Source organism: Cervus elaphus, chromosome 24 (assembly GCF_910594005.1).
Source record: "Cervus elaphus chromosome 24, mCerEla1.1, whole genome shotgun sequence".
In the NCBI taxonomy this organism is placed as follows: domain Eukaryota; kingdom Metazoa; phylum Chordata; class Mammalia; order Artiodactyla; family Cervidae; genus Cervus; species Cervus elaphus.
In genome coordinates, this window is record NC_057838.1 from 63,003,617 (window position 1) to 63,015,803 (window position 12,187).

The window sequence follows — 12,187 nt, forward strand, 5'->3', positions numbered from 1 at the left end:
TCTTAGAAATTATCTTCCTAGACATTTCCAGGTGATTTATTTATAGTATTTGGTAGTATTCATTTCAAATAATTTAAATGCTAATTTAAATGCTACCAAATAAAGAGTGAATGCTTTTATTTGTATTTACAGACTATTGATTTGCTTTTTCCCATGTAATCTCTGTACATGGAAAGCCACTGAGAAGCTAAAATGTGTCATCTGGAAAAACGTTGGTGCATGAGTAGTCTTGTCCGACTCTTTGCAGTCCTATGAACTGTAACCTACCAGGCTACTCAGTCCATGGAATTTCTCTAGGCAAGAATAATGGAGTGGGTTGCCATTTCCTCCTCCAGGGGCTCTGCCTAACCCAGGGAATAAATCTGAGTTTTGTGCATTGGCAGGCGGGTTCTTTACCACTGAGCCACCATTAATGTCTAAACTTTTGTGCTAGATGTACAGTTGGTTCATTTGTAGAATGTTTTGGGCCTGATTCATTTTACATGGTTTCTACAGTGCTTATCACCTGTAACATTTTATAAAATTATCAATGCTTTTATTTGAATGTTAAAAATTACTGCTGTGATCTTTTTAAAAGCAGTAAGTCACTATATTAAAAAATTTAAGTTCACTTCAAAGTTTCTGAGGACTGGTCAAAAAATGTGCATTAATGTTGAATCTGAGAAACTAATCATTGTCAGTTCCACTGTCTTTTGGTTATTCATTTCACCAGTTTGTTGCCATACCAGTTACTGTGATTTTTGTCCTACAATTTCCAAAGAACTTCTTGTATCTTCTGGCTCTTCATCTAGTTATGGTATGTTAGGACAGTTCCATAAAATCTAAAGCCTTCAATGTGTTGATAGAACTGTTTGAGTTTGGTTATGTGAATGGAATGGAGAAGGCAATGGCACCCATTCCAGTACTCTTGCCTGGAGAATCCCAGGGACGGAGGAGCCTGGTGGGCTGCAGTCCATGGGGTCGCTAAGAGTCGGACATGACTGAGCGACTTCACTTTCACTTTTCACTTTCATGCATTGGAGAAGGCAATAGCACCCCACTCCAGTACTCTTGCCTGGAAAATCCCATGGACGGAGGAGCCTGGTGGGCTGCAGTCCATGGGGTCGCTAAGAGTCGGACACGACTGAGTGACTTCACTTTCACTTTTCACTCTCATGCGTTGGAGAAGGAAATGTCAACCCACTCCAGTGTTCTTGCCTGGAGAATCCCAGGGGCAGGGGGGCCTGGTGGGCTACCGTCTATGGGGTCGCACAGAGTCGGACACGACTGACGTGACTTAGCAGATGTGAATAGAAAGACTGTAGTTTAAATGTTACGAGGTTAGAAAGGGAAATCTTTTTTTAACTTTATAGTTCATGTAACTTTTTAGTATACATTATATTTTCTGTAGTTTTATTATTACATACTGTTAATATATAGGAACTTGTGCAGGCCAGTTAAATTTTGCAAGTAGTGCTCAGTTTTCAGTTTCATCCGTTTTTACTTTGAAAATTAAACAGGCTTAACTCAAATTTCAGGATTTTGCTTTTCCGAGAGGGCTCTTAATTGTTTCTCTCTCTTTTCTCTTCAGTATTCATGTGATTGAACGACGCGCTCTTCCTGAGTTTTTCAATGGAAAAAACAAATCCAAGACTCCAGAGATGTGAGTGAAATGTAAAGATGTGATCCTGATACTGTCTTTAGAAAACCTATTTGGATGTGTTTGGCAGGGGCTTCTTAAAGCACTCTTCTTAGTTAATCTTTGCTAATGTCAGAGTCCCCACACTGTGCTGAATTCTGGCTCCACTTACTAGCCTTGTGGTCTGGGGACAGATTCTTTAATCCTCATCTATAATTGGAATAACAATAGATCCTACCTTATAGAGAGATTGTGAGGATTATATGTGTTACCACACAGAAGGTGCTTAGACCTAAGGCTGGCACACAATAAAATTCTAGGTATAGAATAGGGTAGTTACGGAGACAGCCTGAGTAACCAGGTGTTATTTGCAAATTTTGCAGGCAGCTAAGGATTTATCGGTTCACCTCTGTGACCAAGGTTATGCTTGTTTTACTTCATATTAACTACATCACACTACTCTATTGTACTTATTATTGTTACATGTTAGCAGACAGTTGTTCTGTGTTTTAGGGATTCTTACCCTGAGTTGCATGCATGACTGTTAATAGTCAGTACAATATCACTCTGACTTATTGGCCTATTGTCTTAATTTTTTGGTGTATTTGCTAGAGGAATGTGAAACTACTTTGCTCTGTGAGTTACTGTTTTTGAAAGGATGTGTGTTCACCTTATGAATTTGGGCATTACTTTTTAGATACTTGGCATATCGAAATTTTATGATTGACACATACCGCCTAAATCCCCAAGAATATTTAACCAGCACTGCTTGTCGGAGGAACTTAACTGGAGATGTGTGTGCTGTGATGAGGTAAAAATGTCTGGACTTTTTGTCAGATATTTCACTGCAGATGGTTACTGGTACTTTGCTAATGTTAGGTTGATTAAACTGGATATTTTCTTGGTTAATAAAATACCTAAAGTGTTATTTTTTTTTAAAAATTCACATTTTACATCTTTTAATCATAAACTGACCATAGATAGAGAGTGGGTTAAGGGGGGGAGTGAATAAGCTCTGTGCCCTAAATCTGTCTAAAGAAGAGAAAAAGTAGATTTCCATTTGTGAGTTTGGTTTATGTGTGAATTCCTTCACCGTGGACCTACACAGGCATTTGTTCTCATTTTTGTGGTTGAAATGATGAGGCTTTCCACTTGGTTTGGGGGTGCTATATTATTAACATTTTGAGTTTGTAGACTGTCCCTCAAACCAAAACTGTCAGTTACTTTGTGAAGGTTCATAACCTGCAAAAGAACGTGTTCACTTGTTTTTTTTTTTTAATGAAATGTGATGATGGTTATGAAGATGATGAGGTACATTCTCTAGATTTTAACTTTCAGACATTTATCCTTCAGGGTTCATGCCTTTTTAGAGCAGTGGGGGCTTGTTAATTACCAAGTGGATCCAGAAAGTCGACCCATGGCAATGGGGCCTCCTCCAACTCCTCATTTCAATGTGTTAGCTGATACCCCCTCGGGGCTTGTTCCTCTACATCTTCGATCACCTCAGGTAAATTAATACCACTTATTCTTCAGGTCTGGTGGTTCAGATGGTAAAGAATCTGCCTGCATTCCAGGAGACCAGGGTTTGATCCCTGGGTCCGGAAGATCTCCTGGAGAAGGAAATGGCAACCCACTCTAGTATTCTTGCCTGAAAAATCTCATGGACAGAGGAGCCTAGTGGGCCAAAATCCATGGGGTTGCAAAGAGTTAGACACGACTGAGTGACTAACAGTTTCAGTTTTCATTCTTCAGGTCTGTGTAATAACAGACAACCATTTCTACTACTTGTGTTCACAAGAATTACTGTTATATAATTGTGCTGTCTCTTAGCTGGTAGGTTGTGTTTGTTTTTATCTGTTGTAAATGTTTGAGTCCATAAGAATTTTTTATGTTTTAAGATAATGCTCTCTCCTTAATCCCAAGAGTCTGTGCTTTATCTTATCATGTTACAGATTTACTTTCATAATTCATGACTCCTTTATCACCTCTGCCATCAAAGACAGTAATCAAGAAGCAGACTATTTAAATTGTTTAGAACTTCTTCCCTTCCCTTAACATTTGGAAAGTGGACATCCATGCACACGTTCTTGAAACGATTATGTCAATTGTATTATGTGTATCATTCTATTGTAATAACACAAAGGAAACCTATAAATTGCCCCCACTGTGAAACATTAAGGAAAATGTGTCTGTTGTCTCTATGACTTAACAGGCAAAAAAAAGTTTCTTATATGTTGAAATTTTGTTAGTTTAGCGTAAGGTTTTTTGTTTGTGTGTTTGTTTTGTAGAATCTCCACCAGGAGTCATTTAAGTGCCAGTGTTAAACAGCCTTAAAAACTTCTGTCCCCTTGACTTTGTAGAGGTTAGTACAGCCATTTATCGTTTATTTGACTCATAGATTCCTGCTGCTCAGCAAATGTTAAATTTTCCTGAGAAGAACAAGGAAAAACCAATTGATTTGCAGAACTTTGGTCTTCGTACTGACATCTACTCCAAGAAAACCTTAGCAAAGGTAAGGATTTTTTGATAGGGACATATGGACTACAATCTAGCATATCGTGTTTGTCCTTTTTACTTCTAAGAAGCAGCATTTTCTGTAAGAAACTTGATTTACTTTTCGTAGGGTAAGGAGGTGAACTTTCTTCATAAATCTGATGGCATTTTATAGAAGTCATTATATGGTGTGGTTAGAAGATAGGTATATAAAAATAACTTTGATTAATATGTTAAAATGAGGAGAAAATGGAGAATTTCAACAGAGAAGGTGAATATATAGAAAGAATCAAATACCTGTTGAACAGTTAAAAACTATACCTGAAATTAACCCACTGGATGGGTATAACAGAAGACTGGACACAGCCGAAGACAGGACAGATATATTGAAACACCAAGAGAAAAAAATATGGTTGAAGTTGAGGGGGACAGAACAAAGAGAAAAGAATGCAAGAGACACATGAGATACAGTCAGAAGAAAGACTTATTTATCATTAATAGAGACCCATAAAGGGAGAGATAATGGCGCAGAACTGATATTTGAAAGTGTAAGGGTTAAAAAATTTCCATAACTAATGAAAAAATAACAATGCTCAGAATAAGAGAGATTGAATACAGAGAAAAGCATACTTGGGCATTTGATGTTAAAACTCTTAAAACTGACGTACTAAAGCAACCAAGGAGAGTGGGGGTGGAAGTGGGCACATTAAAGTCAATGGCACAATGATAAAACTGATGTCTGCCTTTTCAGCAGAAATGATAGGAGCCAGAGGACAACGTAAAAATATTTTTAAATGCTGAAAGGGAAACTGTCACTCTGAAATTCTGTATTCAGTAGAAATACCTTTCAAAATTGAAAGTATAGTAAAGACCTTCACAGACATTCAAAAGGTGGAACTAGTGCAAGGTGTAGGAAAGCTGAAGGAAATTCTTTTAAGTTGAAGGGTAGTGATTTCAAGTGGAAACATATGATGGCTAGGAAGGAATAAAGACCATAGGAACAGTTATATTGAATTGCACATTAATGGCTTTAATGTTTTGATTGAGCAGCAGAGATTGTCAAATTAGATGAAAAATCGAGAACATATATTGTCTGAGACACTCAAAATATAAAGACACAGACTAAATGAAAATGAATGGGAAAGACAAAAGAAAGCCAAAGTCACTATATTAATATTTGTAAATGTAGACATCAAAACAAGTTGTTTTACCAGAATTAAATAGAGGCATCTCTTAATGATAAAGGTATTAATCAAGAGGGCACAGGCTCACTTGTAAGTTAACAAAGATTCTCATGAAAAAAGTGATTTGGAGTTTAGGGAGTCACTTGAAGATTTTATTAATCAAGAGATGTTAAATATGAGGTAATATGAACCTCTTGCAATTGGAGTAAAGTATCTGCCAGAGTGCCTTATGTGTAGTACAGTTTGTCCTTAAAATCTTGGATAAAGTACAGCCTTCAAGGTATACCAAACATTTGTTTTATGTTTTAATATTATAGTGCATCCATAGTATGCATTAACATGCTATGCTGTTGTAGATTAAAAAGGTGTTTTTAAATACCAAAATAGTAGAAATAAGTAGTGTAAGTGATCCATGTCTAAGTAGTCCATGAGTTCTTGGTAGACAGTAAGAAATCTTTGAAATAAAACAGTCTTTCTCTTGTGAGTTTAAGTTCCTTACATGTTTTATTCCTGTTATTCAGGGACTTATTTTGGTGGTTTGCAGAAAACAGTCCCCGGAACTTAGGAGATCTGATGAGCTCCATATTCAGCCTTTAGGAATGAGTTAAATAGTTTCTGAATTTTTTTCTTTAGAGTAAAGGTGCTAGTGCTGGAAGAGAATGGACGGAACAGGAGACCCTTCTACTCCTGGAGGTAAGCACAGTAATGGTGGAGCCCCTTTATTCTTATGAGATGAGTGCTAAGTTTCTGTGCCTAGCATTTTAAATATACCTTTGAAATTTATCCTAAAAATATTAAGTCCATGCAGTGAGTTTTACTAGAATGTTCTTGGACTGTTAAAGTTTGTGTATCACACTAGAGGTAACAGTGTGCTGGTTGTCAGTAGGGGACATCAAGCTTGGATATGTGTTATTTTGGCTCGGGTTGAGTTTTTTTACTTTAAATCTGTTACCAACAAATATTGGAACTTTGCCAAGGTAGTCTAGATTTCTAACTCTTCCTCCATAATTAGAAGATCTAGCAACTCTGGACCCTTGTTCTCACACAGCAATAATTATCTCCTTGGCCAGCAGATGTTTCTTTGAATTGGGGCATTTCTTCATATCCAGTTTTTCTTAACTTAGACCGTGTCAGTCATTGTAGATTAGTTCCCTAGTGTTTCTATGCATTTGAGCATGCAACCTCCGTATCTCCCAAAAGGATTTCAGAAAAGTGGCTGAAAATACCTGCCATTGAAAAAATTACCTTGTGAATGAAAGGTGAAGACTCTATGATGAATTTGTGATTATACACAGTATCTCTGTCCATCAGCATGTTGCTTTTTTCAGTTTCCTTATGTCGTTGGAGATTCTTGCAGATCACTTAATTGTACTCTGAAGAATAGGAAAAAGAGAAATTTTGGTTTCATATTTATCAACCATTTTCAGAGGAGAACTGTTTGTCTTCAGTTCAGTTCAGTTGCTCAGTTGTGTCTCTTTGCGACCCCGTGAACCGCAGGATGCCAGGCCTCCCTGTCCATCACCAACTCCTGGAGTTTACCCAAACTCATGTGCATTGAGTTGGTGATGCCATCCAGTCATCTCATCCTCTGTCATCCCCTTCTCCTCCTGCCCTCAATCTTTCCCAGCATCAGGGTCTTTTCAGATGAGTCAGCTCTTCGTGTCAGGTGGCCGAAGTATTGGAGTTTCAGCTTCAACATAAGTCCTTCCAATGAACACCCAGGACTGATCTCCTTTAGGATGGACTGGTTGGATCTCCTTGCTGTCCAAGGGATTCTCAAGAGTCTTCTCCAACACCATAGTTCAAAAGCATCAATTCTTCAGTGCTCAGCTTTCTTTATGGTCCAGCTCTCACATCCATACATGACCATTGGAAAAACCATAGGTTTGACTAGATGGCCCTGAATTTTCATAATTTGCTTGTCCATTAGGTATATTTAGTTTATTAGGCAAATCTGTTACCACCTGGATATGTAGTTAGAAGCAGGAGAAATACCTTAATGACCTTTTCAGATAATTAGTTATATTCTTTGATATAGGCATCTGCCCTGCCCCCCCGCCCCCCGCTTTTTTAAAAAAACATACTGAAGGCATTAAGCAAGTCTGTTGGTGCCATTTTTCCAACAGTATTTGTTCACCTTGTGTCTGTGTCACATTTTGGTAATTCTCAGAATGTTTTAAACTTTTTATTGTTAATTATATTTGTTTACAGTGATCTGTGATCTTAGATGTTACTATTTCAAAAAGATCATTCACTGAAGGCTCAGATGACGGTTATGGGCTTCCCTGATAGATAGCTCAGCTGGTGAAGAATCCGCCTGCAATGCAGGAGACCCAGATTTGATTCCTGGGTTGGGAAGATGCTCTGGAGAAGGGATAAGGCTACCCACTCCAGTATTCTTGGGCTTCCCCTGTGCCTCAGCTGGTAAAGAATCCGCCTGCTGGGTTTGATCCCTGGGTTGGGAAGATACCCTGGAGTGAGGATAGCTATCCACTCCACTGTTTTGGCCTGGAGAATTCCATGGACTCTATAGTTCATGGGGTCGCAAAGAGTCGGACATGACTGAGCGACTTTTACTTTCAGGTGATAGTTAGCATTTTTTAGTAGCAAAGTATTTTTAAAAATTAATTTATTTATTTATGTCTGTTCTGGGTCATTATTGCCATGGGAGCTTTTCTCTAGTCGCGGCAAGTGGGGGCTACGCTTCATCACAGTGTTTGAGCTTCTCATTCCAGTGGCTTCTCTTGTTGTGGAGCATGGTCTCTAGATTGCTAGGGCTTCAGTAGTTGCAGCTCCTGGACTGAGTAGTTGCAGCTCTCAGGCTCTAGAGCACAGGCTTAATAGTTGCAGTGCATGCGCTCTGTTGCTACTTGGCATGTGGGACCTTCCCAGACAAGGGATCCAATCTGTGTCTCCTGCATTGGCAGGCGGATTCTTTACCACTGAGCTATGGAGGAAGCACTAGCAACAAAGTATTTTAAAATGAAGATACATGTATTTTTTTTTTAAAGACATAAAGCTATTGCATACTTAGTAGACTACAGCATAGTATGACTATAACTTTTATATGCACTGTAAAAGCCAACATACCTGTGTGACTTGCTTTATTGCAATCCTCACTTTATCACAGTGGTCCAGAATTGAAACTGCAGCATCTCTAAGGTATGCTTGTACAGTATCACATTAAACCTTGACCACTGGTAGTTTCTTACAGGTTAGTTGCTGTGTGAAATCCATTGGCCTCTCCTGTTGGACTAGTAATGGATCTTATACCCATGTATGATTACATAGCGTCTTTCATTGATAAGTTGGAAAATACTGGTTTTCTGATTTTTGCAGATCTTCCAAATGTTGATGCAGTTCATTATACAATATCAAAAAATGCAAATTGATAATATTGGTACCAGTCTCATTAGGAAGTCTTCTAGAGAGTAGAACAAGCTTTCATGGCAGATGCATGATTTTCATAATTGTAATTTTTCATTTAATTGTTGGCAACAGACAGTATCAGTTGTTTTCCTTGGAGTGATATTTTTGAGAATCATTGTTTATTTTTGAGAAAATGTCTGCCAGACATCTGTGTCTGTAAAACTGTGGTGTGTTAGCGTTTCGTTCTAGTGACAGTGATACTTGGAGAAGAGAGTGGCTCTTGAACTTGAAACTTAATCACACAAGTGCTTTTCCTTTAGATAGTTACGCTTCGAGAGTTGGTAGTCCTCCTGTTTACCTGGCATTTCATAACACCAAATATTGAAAATACATGGGCTAAGATAATTAGATTCAATAAAAATCACTTTTACTATTTCATCCAGGAAATATTTAAGTAAGGTTGGCTTATTTGGTTTCTTCAAGTATGTGGTAATGAGGAATTAAATGACCCTTAAGACAGTGGTTCACCCCCCATTGCTTTTGTGCCATTGTGCACATGTCGACATAACAAGTAAGACAGTAATGTCCTAGTGTTATTATTTTGATCTCTCAGTTTCTGTGAAGGGGTCTGGTGCTCTGTGAGTTTCCAGATCACACTTTGCGATCCTTTGGGCCAGGTGGTGTCACACGTATCTGTTTTGCTCTAATTTGATTTTATGAATTGTTCCAACAGTCATGGTTCATGAAAAATTCTAATGGTATATTAACTCTTCCTTTTTCATTTTTACCACCCTCTTCTACTTTCCTTATTCTCTCTTCTCACTGTCTCTTTCTCTGTGTCTGTCTATAATCAAAAGATTTGTTCCTTTTGCGTTTTTTTTTTTTCTTTTTTTTTTTTTTCCTTTTGCATTTTTACCACTGTTTTCATTTGTTCTTGTCTGTCCTTTCAGTGTCATTGGTATGCAGAGAGCTTCTTTCTGAACTCCTTTTTCTTTTAACTCAGGGCTGTCTTGTCTAGTCATATGTGTTGATTTTACAGTTCTAAGTCCTTTTGGAGAAACGTATGGGAAGTGCTTTTGTATTGCTCATATAGAATCTGTAGGCTCTGGGGAGAGATGCAGTTGTGCAGTATTGCCTGAAACAGTATTCTCCTGTCAGTTCTTTTCCTTGCTGCACATTTATACTCAAGAGTTTTCTTCTTTGTGTCCCAACTCTTTGCAATCCCATGGGTTGCAGCACACCAGACCTCCCTGTCTTTCACTATCTCCTGGAGTTTGCCCAGGTTCATATCCATTGAATCGGTAATACCATCCAGCCATCTGGTCCTCTGATGGCCTCTTCTCCTTCTGCCCACAATCTTTCCCAGTATCGGGGACGTTCGCATCAGATGACCAAAATAATGGAGTTTCAACTTCAGCATCAGTCCTTCCAACAAGTATTCAGGGTTGATTTCCCGTAAGATTGACTGGTTAAGATTAGTGGATAGTAAATAAAGAGTGAGGTCAGAATGGCAGAGCTACTGTTTACCCTGAACATATCCCAGAAAGCCACAGATCTCCACACAATAGTGTGTTTTCTCTCCTGCAGCTGGAGACTTTACAACCGGTTGATTTTCCTTTTAAACATGCTGTTGAACCAACAGATGTCTGCACTTACACAGAGGAATATAAAAGCCTTCCCAACAGTATTGTTGACCATTCACACCTTCTGTTTTTATTATTTATTTATCGATAATTAATAGCTTAAGAACATGAAGTCAGAAGAAAATTTTTTAATCGATTTATAACCAAAAACTTGGTCAATTTCACCCTGATAAATGCATTTGGAAGACTCATTAGAGTTTATTGTTGTCCGCTCTCCCTCCCCCAAATCATACCATTTTATCAGGCAAGCATATCACATAGGCTGCTTACTAGGTATCTTCCTGTGTAATTTTATATTACACTTCAGCTTCCAGTTGTCTTGAAGAAAGGCCTTTTTAAAAATCATGGGGTGGTGTTTGTTTTTGTCTACACTCCTCGGCTTTCAGGATCTTAGTTCCCCAACCAGGGATCACACCTTTGCCCCTGGCAGTAGAGTCCTAACCACTCTACTGCCAGGGAATTCCCCAGAATTTTTCTTTTTTCTTTTAATGCTTGGAGTCATGGAAAAGTAATATTCCTTTCTTAATTTAGTTTGCCTACCTGTGATTAAATTCAGCACATTTTATTTGGTACTGTGTTTCAGGCACTGTGGCAGACAGATTGAGATGACTAGCCCATAGTGTCTACAGTTCAGTAATTCATAGTCTAGTGTGTGACAGAAACCGATTGAAACATGATTAGAGGTGTGACTGGAGCATAAGACGTACAGAGGAGTGTCTCTGTAGCTGGCCTGGGTAGATAAGATATAATGGACAGCTTCCTGGAGTAGGGTGCTGGTATTGGTTCTGGTCCATGATATTTCTAGTACAGAACAAACTGTACATACACACAATACTTAGGATGTGGGATCTGGGTATTCCCGGGACATTAAAGAATATGATGGTGAGGTGGAAGAATTAGCAGATCCCTGTCGTGCTTGACCTTAATTCCGTAACATAATGGTGAGAACTGAACTAGTTTTAGGCAGGCAAGAGACAGTCTGCTGTGTCATACATCCAGCAACAGGAAGAAGGATGAATTTAAGGGTAGAGACAGGCAATTCTAAGAGTCCAAGTAAGCAGTGGTGAAGACCCCAGTGATGATAGGAGGAGTGAAGGTGTTGTGTAAATGTTGTGTAAAATGTCTGCTAATAACATTTTTCTGTATGTCACCCTTTTCCTTCCTGGAGGTCTGTCAGCATGTTGTTTTGAAAGCATCCCTTCGTTCCGCCCCGCTTATGTAATGCTTCTGTCGGTGCTCAGGCTCAGAACTTCACTGTTTCTCAGCCTCGTGGTTTTCTGGATGCTGACTGTGGCTTGAATTCTGCATGTCAATACCTTAGCTTTATTCTGGGAAAAAACTTCCTGACCTTTCTTACTTTTCTCTGGCTAAAGGAAAATGAACAAAGAAAAAAGCTTAAAAGTAAGCTCATCTGGAAAGGTTATGCTGGAAAGTATCAAGACAATCTCTCCTGGAGTTTGCTCAAACACGTCTGTTGAGTTGGTAATGCCACCTAACCATCTCATCCTTTGTTGTCCCCTTCTCCTGCCCTCAGTCTTTCCCAGCATCAGGATCTTTGTCGTCTCCTTCTTCTCCTGCCCTCAGTCTTTCCCAGCATCAGGATCTTTTCCAGTGAGCTGGTTGTCACATCAGGTCGCCAGAGTATTGGAGCTTCAGCTTCAGCATCTGTCCAGTGAATATTCAGGGTTCATTTCCTTTAGGATTGACTGGTTTGATCTCTCTGCAGTCCAAGGGACTCTAAGGAGTCTTCTCCAGCACCACAATTCTTTGTAATGTACATGCCTTTTATTTGTTTTTCTTCACTGAGAATTTAATATAATAAGGAAAGCAATCAGAACTACCTGCTAGGAACAGTATAACTATTTTCTTTACTGTTTTTA

At 38.8% G+C, this 12,187-nt stretch overlaps 1 protein-coding gene across 2 annotated transcripts in view; it reads left to right on the forward strand.

Annotated features, from left to right (window-relative positions):
• Positions 1 to 12,187, forward strand: part of SMARCC1 (SWI/SNF related, matrix associated, actin dependent regulator of chromatin subfamily c member 1) — a 121,802-nt gene that overhangs the window by 54,056 nt on the left and 55,559 nt on the right. For both annotated transcript variants that reach the window (XM_043885208.1, XM_043885209.1), the window contains exons 15-19: positions 1,571 to 1,642; positions 2,316 to 2,429; positions 2,972 to 3,125; positions 4,017 to 4,130; positions 5,929 to 5,988. In XM_043885208.1, the coding sequence (XP_043741143.1) occupies positions 1,571 to 1,642; positions 2,316 to 2,429; positions 2,972 to 3,125; positions 4,017 to 4,130; positions 5,929 to 5,988 (514 nt within the window). The remainder of the gene's footprint in view (positions 1 to 1,570; positions 1,643 to 2,315; positions 2,430 to 2,971; positions 3,126 to 4,016; positions 4,131 to 5,928; positions 5,989 to 12,187) is intronic.